Here is a 19,136-nt window from a genome sequence, read left to right on the forward strand (position 1 = left end):
ATTGAACGCGATAACCCACCACGTGATGCGCCATGTATTTTTTCGCGAAAGATCTTTGTTTGAGAAATGACAAAAAGTGGGGCGTTTTTCTAATATACGAACGAAGGGGTACATACATTATTTTATGGTAATGTGAGTGGGAATTATAAATTGGTGAAAATTGAGTAGTGGAGGAGAAATGTTTGAGCTCAATGCGCACATACAAAATACGAATCGAGCGGCGGGCGCGTTGTTTATCAATCCGGGTCTATATAAACGTGGGAGCAGACAGGCGGGCTCATACACTGCCGGAAAATATACCACGCTAGTAATACGCTAGGAGGCGAGTTCTTGAGAGTACTAGAGAATCGTATTCACCATGAAAATCCTGAAAGTTGTTGTGTTTGCTTTCTTCGCTCTTCTGCTGGTGGCTGTGAAGGCGATCCCGCTGACGGAACCCAGGCTTGCTATTGAAGGTTAGTCTAATACCTAGTACTTTGAATTACCTCTTAATTGTGATGCATTTTTTTCAAATAAATTAAGCTCCGTCAGCTTTGACTGGAGGTAATATACAATTTGTAATGTGAATTAAATAATAGTAACCGCTAGCGAATTCCAAATATTATTTCGTATTTATGTTGCAAATACCATGAATGTATGGGTCAATGGGTGTTATTCATTTTAACTAATGACATACGAGCGATGTAGGTGCATTAAAGCAAGCAAGGCAAAATAAAGGTAGTCCAACGTTTAATTTTTTGATGGTTAAAGCTATTGATAAGTAACATCCTTATTAATTTTATGTTTTGATAAGAAATAAGCCGTTCAACAAAGAAAATAAATTTATTAAAAATTAACAAAAAATGTACCTACACAATTTTAACCTGCCGAAAAACGAACTTAAAAAAACATTTGTGAAAATAGTAATAACATGTCCTCTTTTGAAAGCTCGCGTATGAAAACAAAACTAAGCCTTTTTTTAGATATTGAATACTTATACCTAAGTGATTTCAAGTTTTCCAGGATTTCCTAGTATAGGTAGGTACGAGTCTACTTTATATGAAATCAAACAAATCTGCACCAAGTTACTCAATTTAAGAAGCTTATAAAAACGTAATGTTATCCTTCTACTGATGATTTTAGGTTTCATTTAATAAAGAGAAGGTTATGTTATAGGAGGACATGCAACCTCCTAAATCATTGAATGACCACTTTCGCTGAGGGTGCTGCTTGAGTGTCTGACTTTTACTGACTAAAACTCATCATGTTCCTTCTTGAGCCCTTTCAGTCAACAAATGACCGCTCCTTCTGGGGTGCCGCGTGAGGTAGTGTCAGACTTTTACTGACTCTGCCGGGGCTGCGGGATTGTTCGAAAGAGTTACCGCGGCCCTGGTACATAAAAGGACTACGACGGAACACGACGGTTTTTAGTCAGTAAGAGTCTGACACTCCCTCAGCGCTGCTAACCCACAGCGGGAGGGGTCATTTGATGATTTTTGACGTTAAAAAAAAGATTTTTACTGACTAAAACCCGTCATGTTCCTCCTTGAGTCCTTGAGTCGGTAACTCTTTCGAACAATCCCGCAACCCCGGGTTAGCCATTGACGTAAATGATGAAACTGGCCAGTTGCATGGTGGAAATTGAGTCTTTCAGCCCAAATAAAAAGTTTTCCTCTTATGCGACTTTCACCAGTCTATCTAGCTCACTATTACTAAGATGACCGATGGTAAGACTTTCTTTTGATATCTAAACGACTGATAAAATCATAAGATTACTACAATTTCAATTAGAATTTAGGTAAGAACTATTTACGTAAATACTAAATTATTTTTCATGGAAAAAAGATTGAAAGAAACACACGTTTAGGTACTTTGTGGAGGATATCGTGTTGCACTTATTCATTTAGATCACATGCTTTTCAAACCTTATTTTTTTCTTCCTGACCTGTTTCCTGCTCTGTTTTCCGTATCATTTCCTCTATGGCAGCCATAATACTAAAAGTCACTCCCTTTTAATCATCATCTTTCAGCCTACTCTCTCCTATGGATCTACATGACCAGCTGTGCAGCAATCTGATCTATAGGTATAAATGGACAGGTTCAATCAGGGTTTTGTAAATTTAGAGGTCTCAAAACGAGTTTTAATTTAAAAAAGCACGTATACTCTTGACAGTTGTATTAATCAAAATATACTATTGGACGTCATTATTGTTTGTTCTTATATCGATAACAAATTCACTGCCAACGCATACTCACTACAGTATAAACATACATTAATATAATAAGTAGATAGTAGGTACGTACATATATATCCGTCCGCATCACGTGAAATTAATTTAAAATAAACTGTGCCACTCTTTATCAGTCGCTTAGTACGTTATGTACTTAAAATTTACACGAATTGTTTATAAGTAATTTGTTATTAATGACATCATGTGAGAACTTATTGATAAGGGAGAGTTATTATCAAAAAAATAAGACCTCGTCATCTTGTGTTATTTGCATACTTGATATCCTTTGATCTGTTGCGGCGTTAGCTAAATTCTACTGTTCGTTTGTTAGTATTTTCAGTGAATTGCTGACTACCCACTATTCCAACTTCCTCAACTTTTTGGTGTGTTTGTACTAGATCAAGAAATGATGAAGCTTTTTGGGCTTTTTCTGTAGGTTAAACAATATTTCTTTTTATAATATTGAACACTTTCTATTATACTCACGCACTAGCTCCGAGATATAATCGTGGACTATGCAGGAAAAGTTACAAGAACCAAACCGACTAACTTTTATAAAGTTTTCGGAACCCATGAGTTGAGTTAGTATACATAAGTAGGTGCTAGTTTTGGCCTTCTCCCTTCTTTAAATATTTCCTTAACACGTGATTATTTTGCACACAATTACGCATGTAGAATTTTTGTTTAAGTAAACATAGTGAATTTTAATTGGGTCAATGTCGATGGATTGATTTAGTACCGTTTTTACAGCATCCGATGGTTTTCGTGAAATAATCCAGATCTGACATTGACCTGTTTGCGGGTTATAAAACCGAGTGCGGATGTTATGAGTGCTCTAAATAACGACTTTTATTCCTCTTACGTCATTAGCCGGCTCCGCACGTACGGACTTTAAGAACTGTTTAACAGTTGAGAATTGCCGAGTTGTTTACAAAAAACATTGTTATAAATGTATACCTATGCTTCCTACGCACTACTGATTTCTCTTAAAATAGCTTTCTGGTTAGATAATAATATTTCTTTTCAGTTTTAACAAAATTTTCAATTCAGTTAGACAGTCATGCAGAAGTTAGATTATGATAAACTTTTGAAATATATTTAGGCACCTAAGGTGACTCTTAAGATATATCTACTTATTTCATATTACTGTCTGCTCCATAAAATAATGAAGTCTTAAGTAGTAGGACAGTTAATTTCGCAAGCAACTCTTAATTAAGATAACTCAATAAAATGTTGGGAGAAAGTTTGATAAAATAACTGATAAGAGAAGGTTAACTCTTGCGATAACCCTTCACAGATCACCTTTAAGCTGCGTAATTAAATTATCAGATACTCTTATCCACTTATAAATAGTAGCAGTGTTAGGATCATACTCGAAGGATTTTTAATGCTCAACGGTTTTCCTTTATATTGGCACCAAGTATTTGGCAAGGGATTGTCGATTCAATTTTTGAACTATTGTATGGCTAAACCATTGGCCAATGTGGACATTTGTAAGACGGCAAATGATTGAAAAATCGTAAACAAAAATAAATCGGCGTGCGAAACCGGGGACTACAACTAGTAAACTACGAAATAATGACCTTCGCCCTGTCTGCACGTTCGCGGGAAACTCAATAAATACAAAATGGTTTTATGTGGTTTTCACAGATATAATTAGATCAAAGCCATGCAAAGCAGGCATGGGTCATTAAGTAGCAAGGATTGTATTAAAGATTATTTTGAATTTCCTTCCAGTGATCGCGCTCGAAGAGGGATGCGTCAGACAAGGTGGTATCTGCGTGCACACCGACGATTGCGACCCGAACAACCAAGTGCATATGGGTGATCTGCTCTGTCCAGCACAGCGGCACTTAGGAGTCACTTGTTGCTATGTAAGTATATGTGCTAATTGAAGACCGTGGTTTCGTCCGCCTTCTTAAGGCCCGTGTTCATGGTAAACATTTCATTAGCATCAAATGTTAACGTACATCGAGCGAGAGCTTGTCAACATGCTGCTATTAACTCTGCAACAAACAATGTCGGCTTTATAAATATAAAAAAATCCGGCTTCCAGATTTTAAATGCGAAAGTAGGGCCTGTCACTCTTATAAAACCTCCAAAAAGAGTAAAGAGAAGGGAACATCATCATATGCCTGGCCTTATTATTTTATTTATTTATGTGTTTTATTCGAGTAGCACTAGAAGCTGCTGCGAAGGCGACAGGGATGTTAAATATATCCCACTCGGTACTCTGTGGTAGTTATACCGCCACCAATCATAGACCAGAGTTGCATCCGTTTTTCAGCAGGTTGCACCGTGATGCAAGATGATGCTGGTACCCTCCAGGCGCCCCCAGCATTATGGGGTGTACTAACGAGATGTAGTTTGTTCATTGACAAGTATTTTAGGAACCTTCAAAAACTTGAAAAATTGTCTTTACTTATATTTTTGTTTCAGGTCTGAGACTCGGCAGATGCTGAACCATCGCGCGTACTTATGTATAATTAATGTTAAAAATATAAACTTAATTAGGCTAAGTTTAAATTAAGCTACAATTATAGATATATCTAAGAGTAATTTGTTATTGTTCCGTATTAAAAAAGTACTCCGTCTAACAGCGCTTTCGTACTAGCGGATTTTCGCTTGATTTTAAGTACAACTTAATAATATTGTAACTTTATAAAAACAATAGAGCAAGTGTGACTTGCTTGTGCCAAAATTAGATAAACAACCAAAGGTAATCTAGGTATTAACATGTCAAAAATTGATAATAATCTTCTTTCTTCTTTGATAATAATCTAATCATTACTTAAATATATATAAGTTAGTCTACACAACATGATTTCCATACAAAATTGCCTTTTGAAGCTATGTAATTTGTAAAACAATTCAGATATTATTTTGAAATCAAATAATATAATTGTGGATATAGTATTATAGCAACTGTTTATTAATTTATTCGAATTTTAATTACATTTCTGTAATATGAAAATAATAAAATTGTTTATAAAGTGCTTGGTGTTATTATTATGAGTGCTGACATAAAATTTATGTTTCCCCTTTCAGTACAAGTTCTTATTAACTTCAAGTTTCAACTATAATATGTATATGGCCCATCTTTAACCAAGCGGAATGTAGTCTACTAAATTAACACGTTTTACCGAGCTAGTTCTACACTGCCCGATTTACTTACATATCTTGGCAAGTCCGAAGTAAGCTGATTATGCACTGCAGTAGATAACTTCACTCTTGTTAAGATGTGACATATGTACAGGCACATGTAAGCTACTGTCACGCACGTTTGGTGGGGTCACGTTGCATTCGTAGAAACCAATATGGTTAAAGGTCAAAGCGCACATGACCGGCGCAGTTCAAACCCAGCGATTAACTTGTCATTTACAACTTTCCGTGTGAGGGCCGGCGCTCATTGATGGCATGGCACGGCATGGAACGGCAGGCTGTGCAGCGGTGTCACGAAAGTCGTCTTTGGTCCTCGTGGCCACTCTCTAAAAGGCAGAAGACGGCACAAAAACTGAAGTTTTTAGTGGGTGCAAGCCCCACATAACCTCACCGTCTCCCCGGGCGGTGTGTGTATGCGTCAGGCATTTTCCTCAGCTGAAACAAAAAAAAAGGCAGTGCAGTGGCATGCTGTGGCATCCAGCTAAAAGCCCAGCCACTCTGTCATTCATAAGTTTTGCGTCCTGCGCCCCACCGAAAAGCTGCACAAGTTGTAACCTTATTTCAACTAAGATTAGCTAGCAATCATAATTCCTCGACCTCAAAGTGACCCATACGTCTTGCGGGATGCAATGGCTCGCTGTGGCATCCCGTGGAATGAAAAAGCAAAACACGCCACGCAGCCGCATCCTGCGGCACGTCGCGGCATCGTGGTATCAAAATAAAGTAATAAAAATTGTAAACTCACTGAAATAAGATTCAAAATAACTTAATTAGTATTAAAATCATTTGTCATGACACACCGTGCACCTGTAGGTGCGCTATACCTTCAGTGACATTGAGAAGGTAGGTACCTAGTGGGGAGTCTCGAGTCAAGATGTGGTCCTATTTGACATCTCATGAATGTCAACTCCTACAGCCTAGCAATAGATGCGCCGTCATGACGTACTGTAACGTGCCGTGCCGTTCATGTGTGCTATGACCCTTACACTCTTTTGTAGATGAATAATGCTGATGATATTACGACTTTTTTGGTACGTGGAAAACTGCAAATGGTAATAGGTGGAATTTCATTTCACAGGTAACATTTAGAAAAACGGCGGATTACTGGCCACTTCATAATAGCTGTCGGAGTACCTATAACAGATGGCGCCTATGTTAAAATTACTGTTTAGTATTTATGTGACAACTTGCTCATTTAAATCTACAGGCGCAAAAAATATTTTTAATTATTTTTTACCCCTGAAATTAGGAAGCAATTATTAAGCAATTCTTGGTACAAAATAAAAAAAAACTCAATACTTTTGCACAGTTTCTTCCCATTGAAAAAGCGACAGTCAACCTGATATCAGAAATCGAAAGTAGCTGGAAAACATTTTCACATGTAAATGTGTGAATCACTGAAAATATTTCTAGGCGCTTTTTGGTTCATCGTCGATAATGATATTGAGTAATTAAGTACAGCTAATTACGCTACAGTAGAGGAATGGAAAGGTTCGTCACCGTGAAGTCTAATTTCACTTGCACTATAGAAGTAGGTACTACCTATTAATAAGACACACCCATCACTCCAAATTCTTACATTAAACCATAAGAATCAACTAAGCCAACATACCAATGCCTGAAACAGTGCAGCATGACAGCCATCCATATATCACGGTACTGCCAGAAATACCTATACAAAAATACCTATATAAGGTAAATGTACAAGCAATGGACCTTTTCTTTTGTTCAGAGTATACCTAGGTAGATACATCTATGTGTTCATTTTAAATTTTAGTTTTAGCTGCATAAAATAAGTTCCTACAGGAGTTACATGTAACTTAATCGGTATTGTTAGCAACCTGAACAAATATTCAACGTAGTTTTCACAATATAGACAGCTGATATTATACTGGACGTAGACTAACTGACAGTTTCTAGAATCCTGTTGGGATAAACAATGCAAATTATTAATTTCAAACTAACTAAATAGCATGGGATATCGGAGAATATCCTGGATATTAGTGAACACGTCGCTGCCTGTCAATTAATATACGGTATTACCGCCGAATAAGGAAAGATGAGCAGAGATACCATAAGTAGTGCAGATAGGTCAGGCGAATTCTTCTAGGTCAAATACGTACGATGGGCATATGACCAAATCGATCAGTTACGAGTGCACTAATGCAGGGTTCGGGTTCCTTGAGACATCTGTTATAATCATCGGCCAGGACATCGAGCCTTGACTTTCACCTGCGCAGAAGCGATTTATTGCCATACGTGTACAGGTCGCAAAGCGATCCCCACTATTCCTCCGAGAGCTCATTATCCGTGCCGATAACTAGGTATAATGGCGCGTAAAATTTTAGCGCGCTACTTTCTAAGATTTTCTGTTGTTACCTCCTCCAGTCATTTTGTTCTCCAAAGATAGGTATTAATGTTGAAACACTTATCTACCTAACTACAAACTAATAAATAATTTACCGCCCATTCGTAACCTATTCCTAATTAATTTTCGTGAAATTAAATATGAATGGAGTTTGTACTGGACACATTATATTCCGTAATATTAATTTCGTAATTACAGTGACATAAAATTTTAAGCACCATTGTGAATATAATTAATTAAACTTAGGTACGTGTTAGCTAACTATGGGCCTAATAAAGAAGCTCGAAGTCACTCAGAGAGCAGTAGAGAGGGCTATGCTAGGAGTTTCTATGCGAGATAGAATCAGAGATGAGGAGATCAGCTGAGGAACCGAAGTCACCGTCGTAGCTCAAAGAATTGCAAAACTGAAGTGCCAATGGGCAGGGTGCACAACTGATGGCCGTTGGGCCTGAAAAGTTCTCGAGCGGCGACCACGACCTGGAAGACGCAGCGTGGGCAGGCCCCCAGTAGATGGACGGACGAAACAAACAAACAATCAAATCTTTCCTCTTTATAATATTAGTGTAGATAAGTAGTTAGGGTCTTATGTTATAAATTATTTAGCCGGTATACCGGCCAACTAAATAAATCACTAAGCTAAAAAATAACTGATATGATCTAAAATAAATAAAAGAAGAAATTATAAAACTCACTGTCCAGCAATAAAAAGTGTTAACTTATCACCAGCCCAGGTCAAAGGCCTTTCGTAGTTAGCAGCAATGGCTGCCACTTACCTTGGTATCGATCTTATGATTAATAAACAATAGATGACAATTCAGGTACAAGTCTGTGCTCCGTCTAAGTACTTCCACCATAGTTAGAGCTAGCGCGCACTGAGTGCTGATTCCGAGTTTTGTAAGCTAATGCGCTCGATACGTAATTATAACTATATAAGTATATTAAAATCAAATCAAATCATTTATTCATTTACCACAGTTCACACTAAAATACAACATTATTTCATAAAATCTAGACATATGTGCTAACATTAAGGCTACTACACACATGCGGCAATGCCACCGGGTTCATGCCGAGCGGCAATGCCGCCGGCACAAGCCGCACAAAGCCGTCAAGCATCATTCCGGTTGTGACAGTCACATAGAACGCTAGTGAAGGAACAGAGTGCTTAGTGCGAGTTTTCGTGAATTTTTTTACGGACTCACATGAGAGCGCGTATACTAAGATTTGTATGGAACAAAAACAGCTCCACCTAGTGTCAAAAATTGGAACCTGTTTTTGTTCCATACAAACAGTGTTGCCAACAGTTGTAGAAGCTTACCACCAGAGTCAACTTTTAAAACCACCAGAAAACCACTAACAAAAATTTATCCCACACTTAAAATCACCAAATTCACCACTAAAAAAATATTGTTTATATTTTATTGTAACCTAAAACAATTTAATCATCCAAAGATGTAACTCGGCAACGATAGAAAATTAAAACAGACAAAGCATTACATCTGTTTAGCAATTCATCCGACCCGATCCGAATCCTTCACAAATTATAATCGGCGTAGTAGTTTCACAAATTGTTTAGTTACGCATTTGACCAATGAATGAGTACTTAATATAATTATATAGTAGTCGTTCACCTTTTTGTTTTGTAGATGCTTTTTTGACATTCCGTGAGACTTCAAATCTCCATAGTAACTCCTTAAAGTTGTACCACAAAACTTACATTTCGCTACTTGACCCGCAGTACTTTCAACATTTCGCCACTAAATAGGGGACTTAAACCACCAGTATTAGTGGAAAATCCACTAAGTTGGCAACACTGCATACAAATCTTAGTATACGCGCTCTCATGTGAGTCCGTAAAAAAATTCACGAAAACTCGCACTAAGCACTCTGATGCCGATAAGCCGCGCAACCCGCCGGCACAACCCGGCGGCCATGCCGGCGGTTCTTTTGTGCGGCAAAGCCGGCGGCATTGAATGCCGCCGGGTGCACGGTTGTATATACCAATAATTATATAAATAGCTAACATCAATTAAAATACATACATATTTTTACTTATACCTAATACCACAGATTATTATCATTCATTTCCATTTGCACACTGTAAATAGGTGTACCGTGGTGTTGTCATAAGATAGACTTTGCAGATAATTATAAACACTTTTTAACCGACTTCCCAAAAAGGAGGAGGTTCTCAATTCGGCCGGTATGGTTTTTTTTTTCTATGTATGTACATCGATTACTCCGAGGTTTATAGACCGATTTAGGTGATTATTTTTTTGTTCGACGCGGAATAGCTGCCAGTTGGTCCCATAGTCATCAGGTCAGGATCTGATGATGGAAACCCTGAGAAATTGAGGGCAACCTTCGAAAGTTGTAGGCATACATAGGGTAAAAACTTGACACTCATATGTATGCTTGAAAGCACTATTGAACAGTGAAGGTTTGGAGCTGACCTGATGATGGAGACCAGAGAGGGTCGAGGGAACTCGACAACTGAATATGTAAACTACCTCGTGTTTGGGCTTAAATTATTTGTATTGACGAGACCTTTGCAACAGTGAAGGTTTGGAGTTGACCTGATGATGGAGACCAGAGAAGGTCGAGGGAACTCGTGTCTAATGGATGGTACTAAGTTAATTTTTCCACCGCCTTCTAGGCCGATGCACCAAAAATTTGTTTTTTTTTTTTGCTTTTTAGTGTTTTTGGAAGTTGGTTTAATTTTTTTGTAAAAAGTTTTTTATTCTGCATTTAGTATGATATTTTTTTTTCTACCCAATTTTTACACGTTTTTGTATGATGAGCGAAAGAAAGCTAAAATAAAGTCTGATAAGATCAGAGTCGTAAATATTTTGTCTTTAGTAATAGCCTGAAAGTCAATTGCTGTACAAAGTGTACCTTACTATTTATTGTACAAACTTCACTAATCAATAATAATCAATAAACTTAAAAAAAAACAGCTTTTATTTCAACAAAGTTTTATTTCAGTAGTTACATGACTACTGAAATGAAACAGTTTTCAAAATGAAAGCCTGAACGGTGTAATGGTCTATTTTTGTGTTTCTGAGTATAAAGAAAAAACCGGCCAAGTGCGAGTCGGACTCGTGCACGAAGGGTTCCGTAAATTACAGTTAAATCAACCTATCTCAAAAACTATAAGAGATACTTTGATCAAACCAAAAATCGTTGAAAGAGTTAATTAGCATGCATCACCTCTATTTTTTTTAGAATTTTATACCCCGTAGTTATAAAAATAGAGGGGGGGGGACATACTTTTTACGACTTTGAGAGCTGATATCTCAAAAACCGTTCACTTTAAGAAAAATGTTTTTTAGAAAACTTTATATCATTTTAAAAGACCTTTCCATTGATACCCCACACGGGTATGTACATCGAAAAAAAAAATTTCATCCCTCAGTTACATGTATGGGGGGCCCCACCCCCAATTCTTTTTTTTACTATTTAGTGTCATATTTTTGTAGCGGTTCATACAACACATATTCCCATCAAATTTCATCACTGTAGTACTTATAGTTTCCGAGTAAATCGGCTGTGACAGACGGACAGACGGACAGACGGACAGACGGACATGACGAAACTATAAGGGTTCCGTTTTTGCCATTTTGGCTACGGAACCCTAAAAAGAGCAACTGTGTAGTGTATTGAAAAATCGATAATCTGTAATATTTAACAGTTTTATTGCAGGTCAAGTAATCGGAAAGCCCCAGTTCTTTTTTAATTCATGAATCTGTCTAGCTTTTTCTTTTGAATAATATTAATCAAAATACGAATCTGATATTCTCCTTTATTGTCGCTACTTTTATGTCGACATAAAAAAAAACATAATTGCTAGCACTTAATATTATAAGCCCTATAGTGAAATGGGAGACAAAAAAATAAATAGAAATATAAAAACCTCATTGAAGAACGAATTTTTTTGATGTAATTTTGTTTTTGACTCAATTCCAAATTCAAATTTCAATTCGCGCTCAAACAGGCACATCGGTCATATTACTGGCCGGACAGAGATCCAAAAAGTTCATATTCTAATCTAAACATCGCAGAACAGCAAACTTGTGAGGGCGAACCACCCCTTAGCAGCCGCGGGAAAACGTCGCTTCAAGCTTCAACAGTGTGAAACGTTGGGAGTAGTTACAGTTCGTTCATTCAGTTTCGTGCGAATAGTCGTGGGAAGCGCGCGTGCCCCTCGTCGCTTTAAGTTCCGATCATCCCAAACAGGCAGATAATTTCGTGTTACTCATCCATAAAGGTGAGTAATAAATTAAGATTTTACTATTGATATTTTTTATTTTATTTATATTATATTTTGTATATTTAATTTTTTTTATGTGTTCCAAATTCAAACGTTGACGCGTATTTGAATGTTTTTTCTTCAGTTTTTTAATTATATAACAAGAAACTTTTAGACACAAAACATATTTGAAGTATAAAATATTAAGTTTGAACTGTTTATACTGGTCAACTATTATATACTTGAAGATTGATTTTTATTGTAAGATTTTCGTTTGGGGGTTGATGAGATATTGTTTATGGAACTTGCGACCGTCTTGCGTCGCTTTAACGCTGAGCTCGATACTTAAATTAGGCTTTATACAATGCTTAACGATACCTTTCTACTTTTAATTAGATATTTTATTATAAGCATTACGAATAAAGAAGGTAGGCTGAAGGGAGGCTCGGTACAGGCATACATGTACTTAACTTACCTAAGTATGCATGTGGGTCTGTGGGTTATTTACGAGTTGCTGTACTTCAAACATATTTTACAAAAAAAACTGACTTCCGTTCGTGGATGCAAGAACATCTTGTCATGATGAGTTCTTCCGTGTTTCGGAAAGCACGATAAACTGTAGGTCCTGGCTGTCATTTGAACATCATTGGCGGTTACATTTACGGGTAGTCAGAAGCCAGAAAGTCTGACTACTAGTGTTATCAAGGGATATCGGGTTGTCCGGCTAACTGGGTTATGGAGGCCAGATAGACATCCGGTTAGATTGAAATGGAGGCTTACCCCAACATAGTTGAGAAAAGGCTAGGCAGGTGATGTTTGTAAGTAGGAAGGATTAATGTTCCATTAGTTACCAGAACAATCGCGATTATGTAATTTTGTATGTAATTCCATCTACATTGCTTGATCAGTTTTATCTGTTTACATACGAAGAAACTTGGACTTGCATTTTCAGTATTCATTAATAATATATTGGTGATGATGATGATAGCACTTTATAATCAAAAAAGAGGGATGACTAGGTACTATAACTATTTATTAGTATCTAGTTCTAGATTTTTCAATTTTTCTCTTTCACAACAGATTTTCTTCGTTTCTAGGGCGGCGGGAAGTCAGTAATTAGGTATAGGTTTGTTTGAACTCCATGGTGCTCTGATTTTTAATTCCATATTACATCGTATGCAGATCCTCACATCAAGTTATGATAACCACAAACTATTTTGCAGTTTCATAAAATGATAGAGTCTTTTAATTTAAAAAATACTTTAATGCCTGCTTTAATGGAAAAACTACGAAAGAAAACTTTTGCTAAAAGTTAATACAAGTACCTACATATATATCCACTTTTGTAATGCTACTTATAAATGACCATGACTACCTATGCTCGTTAATTTAAATAACATAGTTTTTTTAAACTCAACAATACTTTGATGAGTTCTTCCGTGTTTCCGAAGGCACGTCATTGGTGGTCCCGGTTGTCATTTGAAAACCATTGGCAGTCGTTACGGGTAGTCAGAAGCCAGAAAGTTTGACAGCAAGTCTTACCAAGGGGTATCGGGTTGTCCGGGTCACTGGGTTTAGAATGTCTGATAGGCTCCATGTAAAATAGCCTGGAAGCCAACCCCAACATAATTGGGAAAAGACTTTGTCCAGAAAATATGGGTAACCCAGTTACCTGGGCAACCCAGGTAACTGGGTTACCCAGGTAACTGGGATAACCCCCCCTTTGTCAGAATGGTGTCAGACTTAATGGCTTCAAACTACCCGTAACGACTGCCAAGGTTGTACAAAGACAGCCGGGACCTACTGGTTAACGTCCCATCCGAAACATAGGACGTCATTGGTGTCCAAGATATAAATCTTAATTCTATAATCCAAGATAAAATGTCTTAGAAAGTACATACAAACTTAAAAACATTGGTATTACTGACATTATATGTAACAGATTTGCCTTATATCTGGACATATCACTAATCCTGAACAAATTTTGGTGCAGCAGGCACGTCGCAGTTTACTGATATCTAATTACTGATGTTGCGATTTGAGAGCTAGGTTTACTAGAATTTGCCATATTTGCACCGAAAACATAAAATATCACAGGTTACCTACTAAATATTTAGACCATATTATCATTAAAAGGATGTGGGTTGGTACCCTTTTGGGTCGAAAACCTCAAGCTCATATCACTGGAATCATCATTTCCCAAATTAAGTTAGAACAGTTCTCGTTAGTTTGAGTTGACTTTTTAATGTTTGTAACCCGCTTAATTTCTACTGAAGAGTTAGTTCACTTTTTTAACGTATCAATCTCAGGATCGATGTAACTTCTGGACAGATTTGGAAAATTATTTCAATGTCAATTACCTACTTATTTTCCGGAGAAGTGAGGATTTTCTATCATCATCATCATCAGCCTATCGCAGTCCACTGCTGGACATAGGCCTCTCCAACTGCCCGCCACTGAGATCGATTTTCGGCTTTCTATGTAGACTTTTTATCAGATTACAGTTTCCACGAAAGCTATAATGAAAGCATGGGTATCAATAACACAAGTAGTCAAGTACCTATCTTTTTGCAACATAGTATAGTAATGCAAATAAAAAGTTCTCACGCAAAAAAGCTTTACCTAATTAAATAAGTTTAATAATGCTTTTATTTTCGTGGTTACCCAGTACTGTATGTAAAAGCTGAATACACAACTGTCGTTGGAGAACCCTTGGCCCAAATTATTCATGGTGGAGTTGCCTCAAGCGAGAGCCTGGGGCATCAGGTTGGTAGGCGATAATGCCCACAGCATATATATGTAGGCCTCGCACATACCCGTAGATGTGTGTAAAGTGGTTACAGATTGCAACATTGTGGGTATTTGTATGAAGCCTTTTCATGTACCTTTAAAAGGAAATTAAACTGAAGAATATTGAATATAATGATTGTTGTGTGGCGTCACAATATTATAAATGTGAAAGTTCGAATGAGTTCTGATGCTTGCAAAAACTTTAATTATGGATGTTTGTAACGCTTTTGTATAAAGGCATACGGGATGGATTTTGATATAACTCGGCAGTAATAGAATAAGTACTTTTCACTCAGGTGAGGGAAGAAACAACTTTACAAAATTTTCAACCACATAGAAAAAATAGGTTAAGAAAAAAATGACAGAATTGCGCAAAAAATGCATGTCATATTGATATCCCCTTCTTTTTTTAAGGCGGTTAAAAATATAATTTTTTGTATTCTTTATTCAGGTAAATAAATGTCAAGTCAGTGGTGTTAACAACAGTAGAAACCTACCTAATGTTTTATCAGTTTTCGAATATAAGAGAATCGCTTCTTCTTAATAGTATAAACTGTAAAAGCGTCTTGCATATCTCAAGCTTATTAATTAAAAAATAATTAATTAATGCCAGTCAATAGAGGTTTCGAATAACATACTTATTAAACTTATAAATGTATAAATAGATCTGACAAAATGTAAATACATAGATTGTAATAGGTACGTTATTTAGCTTGAGGCACTTTTGGCCCTGAGGGCTTGTAATGGGTACGGCGAATACCTATAGAAATATTGATTGGTATCTACTTACTTCGAGGGATTTTTGCCAAAGGCTTCGCAGCTATAAATATTGTACTGTGTGAAGTGCTTGCCTCCCGGCTGTGCCTTAGGCATCCTTCCCGAAAGTACCTAAATAATTTCTTGAAAGCCGCGTTTATACAACAGTTTTGCTTGTCGCGACAATTTGAATGTTACTTCATTATATTTGGGACTAGTGAAATTATTCGTTATGTTGGTTTTTTGCAAATCAACATCAAATCTGGCAGTCAAAAGCTGTCATACACTATTTTTCAACAAGTCTGTTTATTTCACGAAGGAAGGAAAGATAGCGGAGGTGCCAATAGGAAGGTAGATCAAGCAACGCATGGTAGGCGTAATCAGTTTATAACTATTAACGAGACGTTCGGGTTCCTTGTCAAATCATGACCAATCTGAACCAGATTGGTCATGATCGATTAAACTTTAACTATTTTTTTTTGTACTTAAGGCCTTTTGTTTCCCATGGTGGCCTAGTGGGTAAAGAACCAACCTCTCGAGTATGTGGGTGTGGGTTCGATTCCAGGTCAGGCAAGTACCAATGCAACCTTTCTAAGTTTGTATGTACTTTCTAAGTATATCTTGGACACCAATGGCTGATCAAAAGGTGAAGGAAAACATCTTGAGGAAACCTGGACTATATAGTCTGAAATCACCAACCCGCATTGAGCAAGCGTGGTGATTAATGCTCAATCCTTCTCCGTGTGAGAGGAGGCCTGTGCCCAGCAGTGGGACGATAAAAAAGGCTGTAACAACATTCCCCGGCCTTGCTTAGAGCACTTTCACACTAGAGGTTTTTACACAAAATACTGTCGCGTGTAGTTAATTACTCTTACTTGTCAATGACGATGACAAGTTGTCATTCGTCATTTTCATGAGGGCTTGAATCTGCGATTATTTCGCGTAAACGTGCGGAAACCTGATTGGATGGTCAGCCACCTATATATAGTTTAAAAGCTCTCCTGACCTTGTATTTACTGAAGATAACCATTTACAATCCGATATCAAGACAGTTTTTCAAAATAATTGTTAGCGAGTGTTTATTCTTTACACCTACACTCTTATTTAATTGAAATCCAATGCATTTCAAAAATAAGTTACAATAATAAAAGGTAATGTTTCATAAACTGACCTTCATTATTGTTGTGTAAGTATTTTTTATTTTTTTTCTCTGTTTTGTTTTTACTTCTGTTTTAGTTACGTTTATAGTTGGTAAGGTCTGGCCTTCTATAATCTTTCTGTCTCAATTATTCCTTTCTGGATAGGTATGGTTTGCGAATGATTCTAAGACGATAAGTACCTACTATCAATACGGAGTAGAAGAGCGTTGAAATGCGTTTTTTTAATGTTTTATCTCGTGGTTTGAAATTTTACTATTCCTGCAACTAGTGCATAACTTCTAAGAAAGTTTAGTTTTGGAAATACAAAACAAGGTGATACACGCGATAAGCATTATACATATTTAATTAAACTAAAAATTTTGCAACATTTAAGAAAACTATTAAAATACTCGTTATCCCGTACTGTTTAGCAACAAGTTTCAGTGGGAGTGGAAAATATTTCAGCTTACGCTGGTGTGTATAGTTGGCAGAGCGATACCGCGGGCGGTGGTAAGTCGATCGCTCAATGACTCAGTCTCGGAGGCTCCAGGCACTTTCAAAATAATTTTCGAAATGATTGTTCTGCAGATGAGCGCCTGGAGTGAAATTGCCGGAGGTATCAGCAGAGCTACGAATAGGTGTGCTTTAATATCGTCGGCGTCGAACGCTGGCGGCGACCGAGCGCCGCGACGCCTCGGGCCTCCCCCCGACCCAAAGCGCTCCACATTATGCCCCGCTTATAATATAAAATAATCATATTTGTATGTACTCCGCAACCAATGTGGCTAAATAATAATTTATGACCTCAGTGCGTTTTATATACGGAGCCCCAAGCGATGAAAGAATCGTGATGTGCCACATGACCAGCGCCCGCTCTTACTTGCTATACCGCGAAAATTTCGGACATTCTCAAGAAAAAATATTTACAAAATGTCTTAATTTCGCGACCAATTTTATGTGGAGTTTGCGCACACGAGTTCGGGTTTCGGAATAACATATTTTACAATTAATGATTCCTAATTTCGGATGTACCTAATAAATCAGTTTTCTTACGGTTTCTTATCGTGAAGGGATTATGCTGGTTACGACCTTACAAATGTAAGTTACCTTTAGTGAAGTTGGCCATTACTTAAGTTAGGTACAGGTACTTAAGTTATGAAAAGCTTATTCAAAATCATCAAGAAGTAGGAGGTTAATTAATTATGTAAATGCTTAGCGACCCGTCTGTTAGGCGCCGTCCTATTAACATCGCTCGTACGATGATCCAATGTGATTTCATCAAGCGATGAAGTATGTATTCAAAAACCTTTATCATAAAGCTACGTAGTCACGAGGATATTTTCCGGCCGTATAATTAATATAATTAAGTCAAGTTTCTTAAGATCCCTTGTCACTAATACCTACTATTGAAATAAAACTAACAACATAGCTGTATAGGCTCGTGATTACCGAATATTAAGACTCATATTGTCGAACACAAAATATTTTTGCTTAATTTTTTAATAGTCACATTAGGTACGTGTTTTAGTAACTTAGTTTTTTGGTTTTCCTGTAAAAAAAAAGAACAAAATTATTGAAAAGAAAATACACTAATAACACGATACTTGTTATGTAAAACATTGTCGTACAGGTGTTACCTGTTAGGAATTTGAAAGTTTTCAAGTTCCTACATTACTTCAGCATGTAAGGCGCCTATCGGCGTAACCATGGCAACCACATGCATGCAGGCAGAATGCGAACTATCCTAATAAACACGTTCAATGACGCAGCTTACAGTTTACAAGCAACAAAATTAAATAACTATTTGCTCTGTATATAGATTAGCAAGTTAATAATTTAAAGACGACATTAAAGCCTTGACTGAAGCGGTTAAGATAAAAGAATAAAAGAAGGCAGAAACATTGCAGTGGGGACGCAAAGTAATTACTATCTGGCAATCAAAGAGGTTTCTTTAGTGAAGGAATTATATTATTTTTTGTCTTAGTGGTTTTCCACGTTTTAATTTCTATCTCGAACAACAACAACTGTAGATATCCTAAGGTGCTTTACTAAAGGTGAACAATATTTATACCTACTTATGACTTTTTCATGAATACACTAACAATTACTCAATTGAATCATTTTAAGTTGTATAATATTTGTTCAATATGTATCAATTTGTTTAAAATCTCCTGTGAAGATGGTTTAGCTTTTGTTAACTAATCAAATGGGCTTTTGCCTAGTTTTGTCACTTAAAAGTAAATTATTTAATTGCCATTTATTTTATGCGCCATGACTATATGGGGGGATCGAAACATATGGATCTCAATCGGTTTTCTTCACGAAAACATACGCATACTAGACAACCTTTTTCAATCTCGCCTTTTTGTAAAAAAAAATACCAGAGGCAATTTAAAAATCGTGCATATTTTGTCGCACGCAGACAAAAAACATTTGGTGTGGCTTGCGCCTTAGAGGCGAGC

General features: G+C 36.9%; 1 protein-coding gene across 1 annotated transcript; it reads left to right on the forward strand.

Moving 5' to 3' along the window:
• The first annotated feature begins 256 nt into the window (after positions 1-256).
• LOC124645359 lies at positions 257-5,206 on the forward strand. The gene is made up of 4 exons (XM_047185164.1): positions 257-455; positions 3,948-4,084; positions 4,650-4,960; positions 4,991-5,206. The coding sequence occupies exons 1-3, from the start codon at positions 359-361 to the stop codon at positions 4,653-4,655; spliced, it is 240 nt and encodes a 79-aa protein (XP_047041120.1). The 5' UTR covers positions 257-358; the 3' UTR covers positions 4,656-4,960; positions 4,991-5,206.
• The last annotated feature ends 13,930 nt before the right edge of the window (positions 5,207-19,136 follow it).

The sequence above is a fragment of the Helicoverpa zea genome, chromosome 31 (genome assembly GCF_022581195.2).
Source record: "Helicoverpa zea isolate HzStark_Cry1AcR chromosome 31, ilHelZeax1.1, whole genome shotgun sequence".
Taxonomy (NCBI): Eukaryota; Metazoa; Arthropoda; class Insecta; order Lepidoptera; family Noctuidae; genus Helicoverpa; species Helicoverpa zea.

Coding starts and splice junctions, on each gene's coding strand:
- LOC124645359 (XM_047185164.1), top strand. CDS start 359: ATGAAAATCCTGAAAGTTGTTGTGTTTGCTTTCTTCGCTCTTCTGCTG. Junction 456..3,947: donor ACCCAGGCTTGCTATTGAAG/GTTAGTCTAATA, acceptor ATTTCCTTCCAG/TGATCGCGCTCGAAGAGGGA.